This window comes from Plutella xylostella, chromosome 15 (assembly GCF_932276165.1).
Source record: "Plutella xylostella chromosome 15, ilPluXylo3.1, whole genome shotgun sequence".
In the NCBI taxonomy this organism is placed as follows: Eukaryota; Metazoa; Arthropoda; class Insecta; order Lepidoptera; family Plutellidae; genus Plutella; species Plutella xylostella.
This window is the reverse complement of record NC_063995.1, coordinates 9,479,355-9,500,587: the sequence shown is the minus strand read 5'-3', so window position 1 is coordinate 9,500,587 and position 21,233 is coordinate 9,479,355. Positions and strand designations below refer to the sequence as shown.

Sequence of the window (21,233 nt, the reverse complement as noted above, 5' to 3'; positions counted from 1 at the left end):
ATTTAAATATTTATTAGAAAACGTACAGCAACAACGGCATTTTATACAGTGATAGAATTTAAATAACGCGCTCGTCGCTAAATCAGACATTACAATGAATTCTGTTATTTTCAAATCCGTACCATGTTTATAAAATATACCAAAATATTTGAGCATAATATAATAAACACACTTGGTCACAGTCATAATAAGATGTGAAAGTATTGTAAGATTTATATGCCAACACATTGAATCATCACTAGGTAGGTTATTATTGTAAATACCATTAAATATGTATCATAATGATGAATTAAGAAGTATAATATATGTGTCTATATAAGCAAATAAGTATCGTCTGTTTGATAGTGTACAAAAACTTTTGTGATACCGTCTAGAGGCATACAAAGAGGAGGCTCTAGCGGATACTATCATGCCCACCGCGCACGCGAAGGGGGAGCCCGGCACCGAGTGACCGTTGAACCGGACGGAGAGAGATTCTAGTTTCTTGTATACAAAGTGACGCCGGCGGCGCTTCTATGTAAGTCGCGATGAAAAAAACCGAATTCAAAATAGCAGACGCAACGCTACTAAAGTGTCTTGCCTCGCAGAGCGCAGCCTAAAACCCGATGCTCGATTATTGATTACATAAAATAACCTTACCCACACCAGAGATAAGTATAAGTACCTATAGAATATTCTAGAGCCAAATACAAACTAACCAGTGCATCCAGTGAGCTGTATGACGGCGGGCTCGGCGCGCGGCGCGGAGCTGAGGCCGGGCCCGGAGGCGCGCGCGTCGCCGCCGCCCCCCGCCGCGCCCACCGCGCACGTGAAGGGGGAGCCCGGGACCGAGTGACCGTTGAACCGGACGGATAGTGTGTGCGGGGCCGCTTCTACTGGCTTGAAGTTTACCTGGGGAAGAGGTTTGGTTATGAAATTGTAATAACGTGTGTTGTTTTTCAGCAAATTACAGCTACACTCGGTTTTTTCAGCGTAGCGAAAGGATTAGCCAGTGTAGTTAGTCGCTGACTGATTGATGATACTTCACTAAAGAAGGCTCTTTCATCCATTATTCCACAACTTGCTTGATTTTAAGGATGATAGATTCGATAAGATAGTGTTATTAGGGAGTTTTGTCCAGCTGGCTCTACACTTATTGATAGCAAATTAAAATAAAATATTATTATACATAGGTAGTAAATAGGAACTTACTTTGAACCTCGCATTGCCTTCACTTTGTACATAGTTTGGCACATTTCTTCCGTTAACTGCAACAATGATTTCCAGGTTTCCGGCGCCTAAAACAGAATAATATGTTTGAGTTTACCGTCGCTGGTTACAAAAAATGAGATCTCAAAAAGGTTTGCTATGTGTTCAAAACTCCTTACCAGCATGAGAAGCGTTGATAGTGAAAGACACGGGTTTCCCGACGATGCCGGGCGCGATGTCAGTGACAGCTACCCGGGAAGCGCTGTACGCCTTCACTAGGAACGGACTGCCTTCCACGTGTCCGCCCGTCGCGCCCGCTCGCACCTGGGAAATAGAAGAAGTTTTAGATGTTGCCGCTAGATGGCAGGGTAGAGGGTTATTTTGTTTTTTCTGTTTTGTAAAGCTACTGAAGGGACTGTTGTTGTGTAGTTTACGGGCTCATTTAGAACTCAAGCAACGTCTGTATGTATACTGAATATATCTTACCTCAATGCTGTGATCGCCAACGTCTACCGGCACGAATGATATGGTGTATCTTTTGCTAGGTTCATTCTCTCCTATAGTTTCTTCGGCTGATACCTGTTGAAAAAATCATCAATCATACTCAGATGTAGAAATAGTGAAACCCGAATGAATAATAAGGAGTGTTCCCAAAAGATGGTGATTATCACATTAACTCCATATATCCTACACATACAATACAATACACTTTATTTGCACCAAGAACAAAAATTATAACAAACAAAACTTAAAAATAAAACAGTACAAAGAGTCGCCCTTATTGCTTATAGCAATCTCTACCAGACAAGACAACCCTTGGATGGAAGAGAGTGAGTCTATATGATTGTGAGGTAGTAGTGGTGCAAGTATACAAACTTTTTTGGCTTGAGCTTACATGGGTATTGGCTTGAGGCAGTAAGTATGTAATTAATAATATGGAACTCCTCTAATTTTCTACACATAAGCAAACGTTAAAAGTAAGCTTCTAGTTCTCTTACCTGAACAGGCACCGGTCGTCTCGCCGGCCCCAGCACCTCGACATGCGGGGAGGTGGGCGAGTCCACGCTGAACGTGTAGGCGTCGCCCACCGACACCTTGTCCGGGGACTCCCCCGACCCGGCGCCGATGACGCGCGCGGGTGCTGACACGTGGCAGACGAATGGGCTGCCTGGAAGAAGGAATGGGGGTAATGGGGTGTGATGGATTTAGAATAGGTAACGCAAAATATTGAATGCTCCAGCTATCGGTCATTTTAAATTATGCTTTAGTCAAGTACATAATAAAATGATTCACTCTCTTCATACGAATACATAACGGTATGGATAGTCTTCTCTTAAGTATCACAGAGGCAGAGCCACTCTCAGCCTATGTACAGTCACATGATTTATTTCCTCAATATTGGTTGCTTCAAATTTGTGAATAAGGAAGGCAAGTCTAAAAGAATTCAGGGCAACTCAATATGCAGCAAGGTGTGGCAGTATGCCAGTGGCTTTCAAAATGAGAGGACTCATTTTGAAAGCGTGCTCGCCAGCCTATTTCTGGTGCAACTTACTTCAAATTCTATCTGTTTATTTTGACAAAAATCCAAAAGAAAGTCTTCAGACACAGTTTAAAAGAGCTGCTAGTAAACATTTACTCACCAGGAACATGATCATTGTTGAACCGCAGCTCCACGGTGTGCGGGCGAGGGTCTCGGGGCGTGAAGCTGATGGCGTACGTGTGCGCGCCCTGCGCCGCCGCCGCCGTCGGGACGCGCCCGCCGTTGACGGTCACTTCGAGGTTGCCGGGGCCCGCTGCCATGGTCTCCACTGCGGGAGGATGAGGTAAGTTAGAGCGAGAATTTTATCGCTTTAGGTAGGCCGCAGATCATTCAATGTGCAATCAACTAATGTATTCACAAGAGGATAAATTACAAAGTGTGTACAGAATAGAGACGTTGAATTTATTGGGTCCCGCGTAGTGAATTGGGTATGCTTAGGTTATTGGGACAAAGACTTTTATACAGAAGTATAGTGCCACAATCTTATCTGTTCCGGTGGTCAAAATGTGCAACTAACGAGACGTCATTGTCAAACGTCATTTCATACTCTGTGCGTTATTTGAGTTGTCAATTTTGCGAAGAGGCTGACGCTACGTTTTTTAATTTCTTTTATGATTTTCTGCGTGAAAATAATCCCAAAAGCGCTGAAAAGTGATGCAAGAAAAGTAATACTAGATATATTGGCTTTTATGCAGGAAGAATAACGTATTCAGGCTCCTTTAATTCCGTTTGAAAAATTGGAAGAACGAGTTGCAGCGGCTACAGGTTAGTGTTGCCAAATATGACGAATAATTTTACCCATATACTCACATGTAATTTTATTAATATTTTCACCCCATCCCGTGCCCCAGCAGTGGGGACGGGATGGGTCATAATGAAAAGTATATAATCTTTATTTTTCTTTGATTACAGGTGACATGTCACTTTAAATCATAGGCAGTATACCAAGAAGAATTTCGCGCACCTGCAGCGATTTTAGACGAAATAATAATGATTAATGACATCTTCTTCCAACCTTTCAAGGGTTGGCTGGAAGAAATTGCTTTTTGGCAATTAGCCTTTGTACATTGTCTGAATTTCTTTTAATTTTATGCTCTTAGTTCTTGTTACTTTAGAAAATGTAAAATAAAGTGCTCATATAATAAATAAATAATAATTACCTAATAGTTTTTTTTTAAGTCTGTCTATCTCGGTATTTCCAAGACCCACAGATCTGATATTACCTATACCATTGTAATCTAGATTAAATCTCCTATATCAGAACATAATTAGAGCTTATTTTATTTATGTTCGCCGTGTACAATTTTTCCATAGGTACAACAAATGTCGTTTGATATATAATATCCTCTTTCATTTACTATCGACCCAATATTTTGATTTATCTATACTTATGAATGTACCTAATTATAAAATAGGCAATAGCAGAAATGCATTGTCGTTTAAACCACAAATAGGCAAAATTTAATCGATGGTATCACTGGATTCGAACACAGCGATGCCGTCACCGGAACAGATAAGATTGTGGCACTATACTTTCATGTCATTGTATACCTAAGTAGAGATAACTTACCTAAAAATGTGACAGGTTTGCCGACTGTGCCGTGAGCAACGTCTTTCACTCTAATGGCACTGACGTCGTATACCTGTGAACCATTATGATATTATTATTAATGTAGCTTGTAAATTTATACAGTTTTCAAATCAGTATCATCACTGCAAGTAATGAGATTAATGATTTCACAGAAATAACTTGAAAACACTCACCTTCAAATGAAACGGGCTAGCCGGAATTGGATGTGAGTCCACCAGGACGTTCAACCTGTGCTCGCCCACGGCCCGCGGGACGAACTCGGCCTTGAAGACCCCTGCTCCAGCCGCCGCCACCGCCGCCGGCACCGACGCGCCGTTCGGACCTGCGCCCCACTCACGTCAGCTCATACTGCGCCGCGACCCCTAACTTTACCACCCCTGCTCTTGGTCTTGATGCGAGTTTTTGGGTGTTTCTTTTGAGATTTTCGTATGTTTAGGAAACCCAAAGATGAAGGTATAAAGTTAGGAGTTAGGGCAAAGCGTATGAGCTGTTGGTAGTATGAAGGTTACATAAATGGTTATTGTTACTTAAATTCTATAAGTGTTAATTTCGATATTTAATCTTGTGTATGTTACATAATTTTATAACAAAAATATTAATAAATTATAGTTCTTTACTTAAAACCTACTTAATAATTCCTATACCTATCCTATACTTATTAAAAATATTATAAGCATGTTATTGATTGATGGTTTTAGTACAGCCAAGCCCGTATTAAAACCTATTCTAACTCATTCTCTTTTTTTAGCTCCCTTGCGTTAACATCTAAAGATGCTACTGTTACAGCAGAGGGGTTTATTAATTGCATGTTTTTTCAAAACTCTTAACTAGCTATTCTCATTTATATCGCCCTGTAAAAAGAAACCAAAATATTGTAGGCCTGCTAATAACATTGAAATTTTGAACATAATTATTATCATTATAACTATACATTAAACATATAAACATATATTAGATTCTAATAATTAAACATAGAAGGTAGCTGCTCAAACTACATTTAGCAATGACTATAGTCATGTATTGTATAATGTAGTGTTTACTTTATTTACAGGATATGGGACAAATTGGGGGACATCATTTTGTACATTTCATAATCAGCCAATAATCATCCACTGCTGGACATAGGCCTCTCCCAAAATTTTGTACAAACTTACTAATAATAATTCATTAATTCAGCTTAGACTTATACAACTCATGTTTTAAATTTGCTGAACAACTTACCCTCAACATTGACCTCAATCTGCTCGAGGGTGGCAGTGGGGTGGTGCAGCGTGAGCGAGGCGGGGCGGTGCAGGGGCGCGGGGCCGGGCAGGGTGACGCGCGCGCCGCCGCCGCTGCCCTCTGACACCTCGATCACTAGCGGGCAGCCGGGCACTCGCATCTGTAGGAAGAGTTAGGGGTAAATGATGAGGAACTTATACAAGGATAGTGGTCATCAACTGATTGGAGCTATGTCTGTCTCAAGAGTTAAGAGATGTTTCAATTCAGACCGGGAGAAGTTAAGCTGGTAGAGCATCTACCAAGTTTGACATTATTTAGTTTCAGTTTTATCCATATAATAATTAAAATAACTTACTTTGTTGAATGATACATTGACTACATGATCACAGGCTTCTGTGGGAGTGAAGGAGACTGTGAAGCGGGCATTTCCCTGAAATATAATATTTCATATTAGGATTTGTAGGTACACAATACACAAAATACAGTGTTGATGAAAATATGGCAATAAATATAATTAATTACTGCATGTTTTACAATCATGTCATACAGTACAAAGCATATTATTATTTTTATTGATTAAATTAAAGGTCTCTTTCTTACCTGTGGATGTACTTGGGTGGGTATGTTAAGTCCTCGGGCAGCGACAGTGATCTCAAGGTTCCCTTCTCCAGCCTGTGCTGCATCCACTGCCAGCTGGACTGGAACTCCGACTTTAGCTGATGCTCCTCCCGAGACACTCACTAGCTTTCCATCATATGCTTTGCAGACGAATGGTGTGCCCTGGGAAGAGAGATTAAATCATTTCTTGACAAACATAAGTCAGGATAACAATGTTATCTGAGTAATAAAATTAAAGCAGGCCAGGCGCAAGCCGCCATAAAGGAAAATAGCATGTTTTTTTTTAATGATAAGAGAAAAATTATGACCATGATGGTAGTACCCAAACTCCACAATAGAATAGGATGCATCTTGCTTTAAATCAATAACTGAACGTAACTTACAGTGATAGGCAGGTTGTTGTACTGCGCGGTGAGGGTATGTGGCCCGACCACCTTGGGGGTGAAGCTGGCTACGAGCCCCGAGACCGCATCCCCAGTCAGCCGCACCGGGACTTCCCCCCGTGGCCCCTTCACTGTCACCGTGAGCTCGCCACCGCCAGAACCCTCCACGCGCACTGAACATGACGCCAACTCACCCACCGGTATAAGTTCTAAACAAAAACAAACATGGTGTTATGAAAATGAGAACTAGCATTTGTTTTATTTTATGCAAGATGAGGAAGCGGAAAAGTACCTAGTTGGAGAAAGTTAAAAACAAAGGAAAACTTTTCAAAATAAAAGAAAAACCGGTTTGTTTTTTGTTTACAATCAAAAGTAAAAACAAAACAAAACAAACGACTATCGTTACCTACGTTAGTGAGTGACAGGGTGACAGATGACAGGCGGGTGACAATTGATCATTGATAAAGGAATAAAGAGAGGACATGGCATATCCACGAAAAAAATGCGCCTACCTAAACTTTGGTGTCAATTAAAATGGCGGCTTTTTTCTTGAAAAATGTATACAAACAAATTGTTTGACAGCTGAAGTACCTTGTGTTTGGATGTCAATCAACATGGCGACCGGTCGCAATGTTGTAATTTTAGGCAAAGACAAAACTACTGTTGTCCTTTTTTACGTAGGATAACACCAATAAGTTAAAAAGAGACGACGATATATTTTTAAGTACCGATTTTTATGCCAGGTCCTCTCTTTATTCCTTTGTCATTGCAATTGATTGTCAATCTTAACATTGACAGCAAATGTGCCAAATTTTTCTACTCTGTATTGATAAAAATATTGATCTGTGTGTAGTCGATACTGTTAGTAACATTTTATTACCTATTTGTGATGTGTCGATAGTGACCCTTTGAGCTGGTGCTACGTGGAATACGAAGGGTGACGATGGCACAGGTTCTCCGTTGAATTTGATATCGACGCGATGAGGCGTCGGCGCTTCGGGGCGCCAGAAAACTAAGCATCTACCCCCACCTACCACCTGAAATACGAATAGAAAATTAAATTATTTTAGGAAGATCGTTGTTTTCCCAAAACGTTCATTATTGTGTATTTTATTTACCTGAACATGGTTCGGAACTTCTCCTTCATTTATTGAAATTTCTAGTTGTCCTTCACCAGCGGCACTGGCATCCACTGAAACATAGAATGAAGTTTAATTTATTACCAATAAGACAATAATAATTGCTACAAAAGTGACTATGTAGGTAGACCGGTACTTATCAATTAGTTACCTAATCATAAATAATCGTTAGGTACCTAATTAGCATTGTTATTAGAGTCAACAACAATCTTAGCTAGGTAACAACAAACGTTTACGTCTGAGTATACGGCTGCAAGTTATTTTAATTTTACCTTTGAACTGGCACTGTTGGTCGACGATGGCGTTGCCCAGGTCGGTGACGCGGATGAGGCTGGCGTCGTACACCTTCGCCACCAGAGGACCAGCCGCCAGTTTGTCTCCTCCAATGAGTACCTGACACAACATTCAGTTAGAAAAGTAGGTAGTTTAAAGTAGGTACCTAGCTAGATAAGTAGGATAGACGAGGCAAAACTTATATAGATACCCCAGAGGACAAGGTTGCCCACATAAGGTCATAGTAATGTGCAAGCTGAAGTGGCACAGGTTGGTATGACACGTTTATTCATATCTGCCGAAAAACTTAGCACAGTCATTCGGCAGATAATTATGAATAAACGTGTCATAGGGGTATCTAGAAGATTAGCCTGGGGTTGCCTCCAGCCAGATTCTATCTAGCTAGACCTTCGAGAGATAGCCGGTATACCTAGTTTCTTATGATAATTATCGGTTTCCTAAGAAACCATAATGAACACTTACATCGATCAAGTGTGTGCCGACTTCCTCAGGTGTGAATTCAATGCGGTAGACCCCCGGCCGCTCGGCCACGTCCAGCACGCGCGCCGCCACTGGCCGTCGCGACGGTGACGTCACTGATACGCCCACCTGTTAGTGAATAATGGTTTAGGATGGGCCTTTAATTGGCTAAGATCAGAGTGTAGGATAGAGGTTGTGCTCAAACATCGCTTTTATATTCATTTTCCTAACACAAAGATACCTATCTAACAAAGGAAAACCCCTAATATTGCCTTTATTGGTAAGTAAACGATAGTGGTGTTTCGAAAGATGCCAGAATAACAATAAAAATGTAGAAGTTTCTAGAAGATCTTCTGACTATGAAGGGGCAAAGGCTGTATGTAGCGATTGATTGAAACTCTTCCCCCTGTTCCATAAACGAGTAGTCGGTAGTACTAAGCGGATGATCCATTGATATAGCCAAATGTAAATTGCACACTCACCTCATTTTTACTAAAATTAGCAGCGCCTGCCGAGGTGGAGACTTCGAAGACGGCTGGCACCCTCGCCGGGATCAGTCTGGTGGGCTCTCCTTCCCTGCCGCCCGCTGGGCCGGCCATCACTTCCACTGTCCAGGGGGATCCTGGAGAAGAGATGGTTGATAAGACCATGGTTATAGGGACTAGCCAGGCTTAGGAAGGCAGTTTTGGAAAACTTTGGGGATGATGCACAAAGGTTCCATTCGGGAGAGCCAGGTGCAGCATGGAAGTAAGGGATTGAGGCAGTGGATCACTAAGAATTAAGAAGTAATTAGTTAATACCTAAGTACTTCTTAAAACTGGCCAAGGCAACAATGTAAACAAGATACGGTGCATATCGAATTGACTTTTTAAGGTATTCGAGGCTTTCATGGCATTGGCCAAGGGCATCATTGGTTACCGGTTTTGATAATGGCTTACAATTTCTTTCTATAATGTAGATCTATTAACATAACCAGATGTTCACAAATTCTTTACATATTTATGTACTTACCTACCTAGTTAGTTGGAATTAAATACGGAGCTGGGACGTAAGTAGTACATACTAAGCCATGTTATGTAAAATATCTACCTAAATAGGAAAGTACTAATCTAAATTTAATTCAACAAGGATTTTGAATTTTTCAGTAACCTTGTTCCTCATTTGGATATTTAAAAGTATTTCCTTTATTACTCAGGGAACTAACTGAATAATTGTTTTCAAGGGTATCTACTATCTCTACCTTCATGATGTTTGGACTACTTTTAAAGCAGGTACAGGAGGTCTAGTGAGTGCCTATTACAATATGTAATAAGTAATATATAAATATAATAAGGAAAATCCTCGTTATATCAGTGTTAATGTACCAAAGCAACAGTCAGCCCGAAGTCATTCATATTTTATTTCTAATTTAAGTCGAACAATGCACATTTGATTATTTTATTTAGTTTATTAAGGTGTTCCTTATGCAAAACAACAAAAAAAAAATATTGAAATGTGGCTAGTTATTTTATTTTCGGTTTTAAGCATAAAATTTTGGCAAAAAATTAAAAAAAACCTTAAATATTAAATATCTTAGAAATGGTTAAGTTTAGGATAATGCATTATTGGGTTCAATCGACTGGAAATGCCTTCCTCTATCACCTCCTGAAAGGATCTGGTCTACTTACCAATAACCCTGTATAAATCATGAATTAAGCTATTGCAGGTAAATACCTATTTAAGATAAAGCAGCAGAATTATACCGCAAAGAGAGAGCCCTTTCCCATCTGACCACAGAGTAATTAGCGCAAGAAATGAGAAAGTACCCTACGTTTAAGTACATAGTTGTGCAATGTGTGTAATGTTGACTTAGCTACTGGAGGATTACTCTAGCTTTACAAAAAACGAACGAAAGAGGGCTTTAATGCAATCGGTACGTTTAATGCAACGAGATATGGTTGTGGATTGTGGTTAGCGCAGCAGCGCTCTGAAACTTCGGTGTTCGCAATCTAGAGCAACCTCCCTGAGTCCTCTTGCGTGAAGAAGATAGTAGATCTGTACCGTATCGTCGGTATAAGCAGGCAAGCCAGACACTTTAGCCTGATTGACCGGCTTAAAATATTCACTTACATAAGCCGAGGTAAATTTCATAAAATTTAAAACGGAAGATAAAGCATAATTTGTGTTATGTAAATCGCGGCCGGTTGGAACGAATTGCAAATTAATATGAAATGCAGATATTGAACCACATTGAGTTGAGATAGGTAGTTAGGTACTTAATAATTAAATTATACTAAAAACAAAACGCATCTACAAAAAACACTAATCATTGTTATTTGGGAGTTACACGCTACTACCTACAGATACACATATACATTAAACGTCTCTTACCAATATGATTTTGCGCACAAGTAAAGGCATATTATGGTCCACTCCTCCACTACCTATGGAGTTAGGGGACTCCTGTATCATATATTATATTACCTACCTGGCCAAGTATAACGTCTTACGATAGCCCCTTCTGAGCTCACACATATAATATAAATATTAGAACAGGTTGAATAGAATCAGGCTACCAGCCTGTTTGTTGAGCTAACGGTTCCTATCCTACACGACTTATCCATTAAACTTGATAAATGCACACCTATGAAATACATCAATATGATAATTTGCCGTACATCATGAGCAATCTTGAGTTTCGTAGGCTTTTCATTAAGAACACTGACTGTCGGATTTAGAACCAATAATGTTAAGAAAAACTTAGAAATGACGTGCAGCCTCGTGCAGGCAGTACAGGAGTGCAGAAGCTTAACTGTTGTCATTAAGCAGGACTTAAGGTTATGTTTAGGCACTGTTTAGATGCTTCTTCTAACTTGCCCTTTCCATATTAAGGTCGGTTTTGTGCGTCATGCAGGGCAGAGGGCACGCCATTTTAGCCTATCCTCCGTCTTCATTCACTCAACACTCTATCATAATATTCTTTCACCTAATCCAGCCAAGTCTTTCTTGGTCTTCCTTACGCCTTCCTTCAGGTCTAATTTACAACATTTTATTAAGTAGGTAATCTTTACAACATTTTCTTAGGCTAACTCAGTAAATGATTAAATATATTCTCAATAAAATGAATATTGACCTCTCGCGTTTGACCAGTCATGCAAGATACCATGGACATACACCGTATAATAAGTAAAAAAAAAGGCTTGCCCACCGGTCCCGGTCACGCATGCTGCATTTTTACTGCTACGGTCAAATGGTTAAGCGGGATACTCAGTTATAAATGGGCGTTTTTATTACTGTTGTCTATTGCCCGTGATTTACATGTTTTAAAATTAACTTTATGATTATTAACAAATTGGAATGTGCGTTGGTGAAGCAGGTACTTGTGATACAGCGTAACCTGCTTCCATAAAAGAACATCCTGAATGTGCCTATGTGATATTCTTTATAACTATACCAGTAGGGCTGGTACGGGGCGCATTTAAGACGTGACAAGAGTTTTGCATCGCGCTCACTCACATAGCGCAGCCTCAAGAGTGAGCGAAACGGAGAACTTTTGTCACGTCTTAAGAGCGCCCTGTGCTACAGGGGCATTTCGAATCGATCATTTTATAACTACATTCACGAGCAATGAAAATGTTTAACCTGCCATTGCTGTCCCAAACGTCACTGGAACTTATTAATTGATCGTGAGTGTATGGTTGTACTAATGTCATAATTATAGTCCAGTCAAGGAATGAGGTGTAGAGTGCGTGAGCAGGTAACTAAGCGATTTCTTCAGAAACTTGTTCAGGGGGCTTAGGTTGTTAACATACCAAAAGTCCTGACTCCTAGGTGATGAGCGGGGGGAAGGAGGGGGGGATAAAGGTACGAATTTTTGGTTTTTATCTTATATCTCGAAAACGGTGCATCGGAGAGAAATATTTTTAACTAATGAAATGGAGCTCTTAAAATTATCTAAAACTTTTATATCATATGTTTTTTTCAAATTCCTAACCGTTTTCGAGCTATTACCCTCGGAAAAAGTTTAAATTTACAAGAAAAATTCATTCATGTCAAAACATTCATAAACATTGCATCATATTGTCTAAACCTATTCATTAACGAATAAAATGAAGAGGAAAGAAGTTGTAGATTTTTTAATTCCCTTTTAGAATATATATGCATATGCTGGTCAATGTCCAACCCGCCTAAAGTTACAGCTATTTTAAACTTGAATTTTGCTAAATTCACTGACATAACTCGCCGAGTTCAAAATTCAAAAAAAATTCAAAAAATTTATTGTACAACACATACACGTCAAAATGTTACAAGTGACAAGGGCCCCTGTACTAGGTGAGATACCTGTGATACTGGGTACCCCGCCCATCCCTGCTAGTCATTTACAATGTGAAAATTGAACAATAGGGTAGGTATGGTAGGTTCAACATTTTTAACAAAATATAATTAAAATAAAGAAATATAGCTTAGTAAAGTAAAGTAAGCAATCTGTTTTACATAGCAATAGGTATTTAGTAGGTAGGTGTTAAAAATAGCTTAAAACAATGTAGGTATTTATTTTGGGTTAGTAAAACTGTAAGCAAATAGAAAAATAAAATTAACAACTGCAATAATCATTTAACAAGTAGCGACTCAGTATTATCATAATTCAATGTAATTAGAAGTAGTGTTAATTTGTGCTTGACTTCAGACACAGTTAGAGGATAAATTGGGCTTATTCTATTAATCTTATTGTAGAGGGACGACGAGAGAGCTTGAAATTGTTTTTTTGCAAATGTACTATTGCATTTAACAATTTGGCAAACAATGTCGTGTCTTCGCTTTAATGTATAATTTTGGTTAAATTCTAAAGTGGTGTGTTTTTTTAACAGTGATCTAAGGATGTATGTTTGACGAACGGTTAGGATTTTGCAGGACATATGCAGTTCAAAAGTAGGAAAACGGACTGGCTTAAATAATATAGTTTTTAGTAGAGCTCTTTGTGCTCTTTCTAAAGTAATTAGGTGAGTTTTTGCGGCACCACCCCATACTGGGATACAGTAGCTTAGTACAGAGTGAGCCAGGGCTTTGTACGTAGATATAAGCAATTCCTCGTTAGCCACTTGTCTCAGTTTTTTAAAGACCCACATCAACTTTCTCAATCGATCAGAGGTCAAGTTGATATGAGGATTCCAGGTAAGGTGCTGATCGATAATAACACCAAGGTATTTAAATTGGTGCACTTTGTCAATTTCTTCGCACTCACAGGTGATTGATTGAGGGTTGTTACATGTGTGGACTTTTAATAGGAAATTTTGTGGAAGTGAACTCTGACGAATTGAAAAGGGTAAGAATTTGGTCTTTTTTACGTTGAGAGTTAAGAGGTTTGCTCTAAGCCAATTTGAAACAAGAGATATACTCTCTTTAGCTGTAGTTTTTAAGTGTTCCCAAGTTTTGGAGTGGAAAATAAGAGCTGTATCATCTGCATATGTGTAAATTTGACAGTTTGGGAGGACAAGATTACAAAGATCATTCACATAAATAAGGAAGAGGGTAGGTCCGAGCACACTACCCTGAGGCACTCCAAAAGATATGTCACAAGTGTGACTAACGTATTCCCCGAGTTTTAACTTTTGATGACGATCAGTGAGGTAATCCTCGAGCAATGAGTGGGGTACTCCTCTTATACCATAAGTAAGTAGTTTGTCTAGGAGGATGGAAACAGCGACGGTATCAAATGCCTTGGCCAGATCTAAGAAGACTCCAACGCATTTTTCACCACCATCCAGATGTTTGGTAACTTCTTCGGTTAAGTTTAAGACAGCGTCCTCTGTAGACAGACCACTTCTGAAGCCGTATTGGTTCTTAGATATCAGATTGTTGTCAGTGAGGAACTTTTTTAGACGGTTGTTAATGAGTTTTTCTAGAATTTTCGACATAACAGGAAGGACTGATATAGGCCGGTAGTTGTTGACGTCGTCACTGCTTCCACCCTTATGTATGGGAGTAATGACGGCCATTTTAAATATATAAGGGAATACACCATTCTCAAAGCAAAGATTACAGATGTGGCAGATAATAGGTATAAGAACATGTTTAGATAATTTAATAAATTTTGTAGTGATGTTATCCCAACCAGGAGCAGAGCTGTTAGGGAGATTTGTGATAATGTTGTTGATTTCGTATGCATCGGTATTTAAGAGAACGAAGGAGTTAGCTGGGGATGTGACCTTATACATAGAAGAGTTTACTATTTCGGGTTGGGATTTCATCAGAATTTCAGCTAATTGTTTGCCCACTTCAGCGAAGTGATTATTAATTAGGTTAGCGGACTCTACAGGTGAGGAAGACAACGTTGTAAGAGTGTCTGTGTCATTAGTTTTGCGTTTATTAATACTACAAATTGATTTAATTGTGTTCCATAAAGTTTTTGGGTTATTGGCTGCGGAATTGAGTTTATCTCTTTCATAGTTTATTTTGAGTTTTCTTACTAATTTAGTACAGTAATTTCTATATCGTGAATAAGTAATTTTGATGATTTCATTTTCAGGTTTTTTTTTAACTTTTTTGTGTAGATTATCACGATTTCGAAGGCAGCGTAGTACGCCAGGAGTGATCCAAGGTTGTAAGCAGCGTTTCCGAGAGGGTATGTTAGTTAAATGCTGATTACTTTTTATGGCAATACTAATTGTGTTGACTAAAGTCTCAGCTGCTTGGTTTGGATCTGTCATTTCTAGTATTGCCGGTAGGTTAGGTTTGATTTCATCTAAAACTTTATCATAATTAATAGTTATTTTAGTCTTTTGACATTTTCGCCGTGTGGGTTGTGATAAGAGGTTTAATAGAACTGTACTATGATCAGTGGGAGCATTGGTAAGGACAAACGCTTGAGCTTCGTGGAAAGTTTTAATCATCATGTGATCGTAACACATTTTGTCTCGAGTAAGTAGTCTATGGGCAGGAAGAATGCCATGAAAAGATAAAGAAGTTAAGTAGTTTGAGCTTCTACTGTCCAGGTTCTCAGGTTTAATGTCAATATTGATATCGCCAGTAATTATTATGTTTTTACATCCGTCATACTTATCGAGTAATTTACATAGAGAGGAAACAAACTCATCAGTATTTCTGATAGACGGCGTTCGGTAAATGCCAATAATAATAGTATCTGGCAACGTAAGAAGCAGGCAAGACGCATTTACTATACTGGGCTCCGAGACGCTATGGTTAAGGTTTTTCTTTACGTAAAGCACTACTCCGTCACACTTATTTAGCGTATTTTTTGTATAGTAGGTATTATAGTTGTCGTTGAGAACGGGTATTGGTTTATATTTTGAAAGTTGGCATTCCGTTAAAACTAAAATATCGCAATCGATTTGTAGCGACTGTAATGTCACACGAAAGGTGTCTAAGTTTTTATACATGCTCCTTATGTTTTGTGTGAGGACTGTTAAATTACCTGGTGATTTGATATGTGAACGGCATTCCTCTGGCGCACAGGTAACTGCCACGGCAATCTGTGTCTTATCTAACTCTGAATTAGTTTGTAGTAGAATATCCATAGAATGTAATACAGATAAATGATGTTTTAAATTAGTATTTATTTAATGAATTCCGCAGTAGGTAAGTATATAAAAGTGTGTATGTAGCATTTAAATGGTTGTGTAACATACAGTTGTGTGAAACTAATTGTGTCAAATTGTGTCTGATTGCAAAATTTTACAGGACTACTTGAGTTCGCAGCTTGATACAGATAAATCTTATCGCTTACAGTAACAAAAAACATGCATAAATATAGATAATACATTATAGTTTGGATACAAAAATAACACAATGTGGAGATTAAGTGAGATAGTCATATGTTATCTTGCTGGTATAGTCTCTGAATTTGGGATTCATTAATGATTTTTATAATCGGTGAGTTTTCATCTTTCCTCACTAGGACATCACCCAAAGATGTCCAGCAGAACCTATACTTTTGAGCTTTAGCCAGTTCTCGTGCAAGGTAATAGAGTCTGTTTCCTTTCTGCGTCAGATGGTCTGATAAATACACTGCCGTACTATTTCCTTTCATACCGAGGTGCGTAGAATTGATTTTGTTGCTCTTGTTAGCAATGTTGAATTTTTTTGCGGCTTGTAATAGGTTAGTTTTTTTAATGTACGAGGTTAGTTCGACCACTATTGGCGTCGCCTCTCCCTTTTTTGAAGACCTGTAGATGTCACTGATTTCTCCAGGGTGAATATCCACGTTCAGCGAGGTAGCCAAGTTGGTAACCATATTTACAAGGCAAGATTTTGTTTCTGATGAAACTCGGGGTACATTTTTCAGTTCGAATGAACTTTTGCGGTGTGACTTTTGGAGATCTTCAATCTTATTCTCTAAGAAGACAATCTGTTCCTTATCTTTCTTTTTTTCTCGTTCTAATTCTTCAATCTTTTTAAACATCTCATCGTATTGGGCAGACAAAAAAGTAAGCGATGTTTCAATATTTTTTAAAGATGAGCAAATCTGAGTTGTTTCATTCTTTTGGTGAGCCATCCATGTAGATAGCATATCTTTCATCTCAGTTTTAAAGTCGTTTAAATCACCGGAAGAGTCCTCTGGGCGCTTTCGTTTGTTACGCAGGTTAGCGAACCTCATCGGCGTAGTCACATTAATAGGTAACTCCGTTAAGTTAGATTCGGAGCTAGACCTTTCAGGAGTGCGCAACATCTTTCGCGCTTATAGGATCAACCAAAGTTATACAGGTTCAACGATTCCAAGTAGAATAGTAGCAAGTAATACTTAGGTAGAAGGTACTTAATGACAGTTCAAATTTTTCACAGTTCGACAGACGTAGCAGTGTAGCACCGATGTATTCACTGCTATGCGAAGACGGCAGGCGCTACCAATCGTGCGGTAGTCGTGCAAATAGCAGCCAAACAAAATATGAATCACCAATTCACGATAAGCACAATGCGCCGGCTATAAAACACTTAATCGCACACAATTTCAACTTCTGAGCACTTATTAAGTTGCATTTACGTACACTGATTATAAAGTTTTAGTTTAATTTCGCTATCGGTAATTGTAAACAATGTTTTTAATATTTAACTGTAGGAGCAAAACAAACACGTCCGACTCGGATCGTCGCTGCGCGGGGGGGGGTTAGTAAGCTTAAGTGTAAGTAAAATAGCTATAACTTTAGGTGGGTTGGACATTAACCAGCATATCTATATATATTCTAAAAGGAAATTAAAAAATCTACAACTTCTTTCCTCTTCATTTTATTCGTTTATGAATAGGTTTAGACAATATGATGCAATGTTTATGAATGTTTTGACATGAATCAATTTTTCTTGTAAATCTCAACTTTTTCCGAGGGTAATAGCTCGAAAACGGTTAGGAATTTGAAAAAAACATATGATATAAAAGTTTTAGATAATTTTAAGAGCTCCATTTCATTAGTTAAAAATATTTCTCTCCGATGCACCGTTTTCGAGATATAAGATAAAAACCAAAAATTCGTACCTTTATCCCCCCCTCCTCCCCCCCGCTCATCACCTAGGAGTCAGGACTTTTGGTATGTTAACAACCTAAGCCCCCTGAACAAGTTTCTGAAGAAATCGCTTAGTTACCTGCTCACGCACTCTACACCTAATTTTGAGTCATTCATTGACTGGACTATTAGTTCTTCTTCTTCGATCGTGTGAATGCACTAAGCTAACTTCCTCCAGTGTTTTACTACTCTTATCGCGAGATCATTGGCCTTCATCAGGTCTCCTTGACTGCACTTTGGGGCATTAGGACACTCTAAAAGATGTGACGTAGTTTGGAGGCTTCCGCAACTGCATAGAGTGCTGGCATTGGCTGGGAGCATATCCCATCGCCTCAAATTGTCCTTCGTCCGGGCAACGCCAGCCCGGAGGCGGTTTAGTGTTTTCCATACAGACCACTCTTCACCCCCTCCAGCAGGCAGCTCCTCGGCTGGCTGGACTATTAGTTAATTACGTAACAGACATTACATACCGTAAGTATTACATAATATGAGCACATAATCACTGTACCTATCAACATAAAATATTTATATACCTACTAGGGCATGCAATACCGTAATACCGGTATCCGTAATACCGGGATCCCGGACCAAATTTCAGCTTTTTTCAATACCGGTATTGAAAGTTAATACCGGTAATGAAGTAATACCGGAATAGGACGTTTTTAGGCTATAAATAAAGCGATTAAGATTTAGTTAGCCTTGAGTTCCTATATACTGTGAAAGCGCACTTGTTCCCAACCGTTTAATGCAGTTTTCGGCTGCTAGAAATCTATTATTGACCATGCGTAAACCGACACCGGATGAAAAAAATAATTTATTCTAAAATTTAAACTCGAAAACTGAATTCTCGTAAAAATCTACAACAAAATACAGAATATGATTGCATTTTCTTGTTTTATTTTGACGTATACGACCTTTAAAGACAGTATATGCCATTTATTACAAGGAAGTCTAATACCGGTATTAATACCGGGATCCCGGTATTGAGTTGTAATACCGGAACTCAATACCGGTATTGAAAATTGATCCGGTATTGCATGCCCTAATACCTACCAATAGAATTTCAATCTCATATAAGTAAATAATTATTTTAGTTTGGTACAAAAATTAATTAATCCGGATTTAATTATTAAAACGAAAGCAAGTAAATATTTAGTTGATTACACGTCTAGACATCGTAAATTCAGTCCAACTTCTACTTTTGTAGCCATTACAAAAAAGAAGTAGAAAATTAAAATAGACGAACGAAACAAAATAGCTTATCTCGATTATTTTATCTTTAACAATACCTCTACGAATTAAAATACATTCGTAGGAATACCTATAATATGAATGTTTTATCTTAATAAGAATCCTAATCCTAACTAATCCTAACTAATATTATCCTAACTAATCCTAATCCTAACTAATATTATAAATGCGAAAGTAACTGTGTCTGTCTGTCTGTCTGTTACTCTTTCACGCCAAAACTACTGAACGGATTTGAATGAAATTTGGTATACATACGGTCTAGACCCTGGGAAAGAACATAGGCTACTTTTTATCCCGGAATTCCCATGGGAAAACTTTTTAAGGCGAAGCGAAGCGCGCGGGAACAGCTAGTTATAAATAAGTTGTGTTTTTTTATTTTGGTAAGTACCTTCAAGTTTAAACAGTACGAAGAGAGATCATGGCAAGAATAGGTTCTGATAAATATGTCGGTAGCTATGGAACTGCAACTGGTAGATATCTAACAACTTTATGAAATTTAATTAACTACCTACTAAAGGAAATTAGAAATAAGCGCTTAATCTACTTCCACAAACTAAGTATATAAGTACTGGTTAGTATAAACCTACTCAAAACAAAACAATTGAAAAATAACTCAGTCTTCACAAAAAGCTCTGATTTATTTTTAAACGGACTCAACCACTGAGCTTCTCGAGTTGCAAAATTGAACATGATATCTCTGTTCTCTTTTTAACAACAGAAGCATCAAGTTGAATATCCCCTTCTGCGGTGGGAAATATAAAGCTACAATAAGAAAACAAACAATATTGTACTTTTCGCAGAGTCTGCTGTTTTGATTTAATTTTAGTTGTGCCTTTATACAGGGTGTTGTAAAACGGGTATAGTAAGCCGAAATAGAGTGATTAAGGTGGTCATTTAGGGGCACTTGCACCAGAATACTAATTCTAGATTTAGTGTCAACTTTTATATGGACTGCCGTTTCTTAACTCGAGATGTGACAGTAAATCTAGATTTAATATGTTTCTGCATGTGGCCCTTAAATATGAAGATTTTGGGTCATTATTACTCGTATAATAAGAATTTTTGACAATGCGCCAAAAAATATTTTCTTTTCCACAGAAACTTTATTGGTCACGTGAGTTTTTACCATAGGGGGCAGATTTTTTTCTGTTACTGTTTTGCAATGGAGCTCTTAGGTACCTTCTTAATTTTATCATTTTGTTACGTTTTATTTAGCAGACTTGAGCCCTGGCAGGATGCTATACCAGTTTCTTGAGGTTAACCTTCAAGAGAAGTGGAATCTATCCATTGTTTTTACAATACAACGAAGATAAGACCATTCAGTGCATCTGAAATATTTTCACATGCGTGTTGTATCAAGCGTTGTAGGTATAGTTAAAAATGATATGTTTAGGTACATATATATGCGGGTATAGAGGTAACAGATGTTAGGATAAGTAGCTATATATATCTTTACCTACCTACCTGTGTTGCTATATGTATGTATGCGGTGTGACATTAGTAATAAATCAGTCAACCATTAGCCTCTGTGTTTCACTGACGTTACACTGGCGACGAGCGGAAGCGGACATCTTGTTTTCGGCGTGTGTGATATTTAATCGTTCGATAAAATGCCAATCGGCAAAATAGAAGCCTTTGACCTAGGGTCGAAACAGTGGTTATCGTACGTGCGGCGGGTAAATCAGTTTATTTTACTTAACGAAATAAAGGATGAGCTAAAAGTGCCAATGCTAATCACGGTCGTCGGCGAGGCCACGTATTCACTGATGTGTGACCTCTGCTCACCGGTGGATCCTGAGAAGAAGACGTTCGACGAGCTGGTAAGCTTAGTCTCCGAGCACTTGGAGCCGAAGCGGTCCGAAATAGCGGAGCGCCACGTCTTTAGACTGCGGCGCCAGCGCCCCGGCGAGCCACTGATGGACTACCTACAGAGTCTCAAGCACCTTGCTTCCACCTGCAACTTTAAAACTAACCTGGAAGAAAACTTAAGAGACCAATTTGTGTCGGGACTGGTGAGCGAGGCAATGAGGTCTCGGATCTTCGCGGAAACAACAATCA

General features: G+C 38.8%; 1 protein-coding gene across 1 annotated transcript in view; it reads right to left on the bottom strand.

The window, feature by feature from the left end:
• Positions 1-21,233, bottom strand: part of LOC105384276 (filamin-C) — a 67,541-nt gene that overhangs the window by 19,978 nt on the left and 26,330 nt on the right. The window contains exons 20-36 of the mRNA XM_048626038.1: positions 8,916-9,055; positions 8,437-8,562; positions 7,953-8,073; positions 7,660-7,733; positions 7,422-7,578; positions 6,542-6,750; positions 6,141-6,320; positions 5,896-5,970; positions 5,541-5,700; positions 4,493-4,641; positions 4,299-4,371; positions 2,829-2,996; positions 2,187-2,356; positions 1,675-1,767; positions 1,368-1,512; positions 1,192-1,277; positions 699-891 (exon numbers count right to left, since the gene is read on the bottom strand). Coding sequence (XP_048481995.1) covers positions 699-891; positions 1,192-1,277; positions 1,368-1,512; positions 1,675-1,767; positions 2,187-2,356; positions 2,829-2,996; positions 4,299-4,371; positions 4,493-4,641; positions 5,541-5,700; positions 5,896-5,970; positions 6,141-6,320; positions 6,542-6,750; positions 7,422-7,578; positions 7,660-7,733; positions 7,953-8,073; positions 8,437-8,562; positions 8,916-9,055 — 2,319 coding nt within the window. The remainder of the gene's footprint in view (positions 1-698; positions 892-1,191; positions 1,278-1,367; positions 1,513-1,674; positions 1,768-2,186; positions 2,357-2,828; positions 2,997-4,298; positions 4,372-4,492; positions 4,642-5,540; positions 5,701-5,895; positions 5,971-6,140; positions 6,321-6,541; positions 6,751-7,421; positions 7,579-7,659; positions 7,734-7,952; positions 8,074-8,436; positions 8,563-8,915; positions 9,056-21,233) is intronic.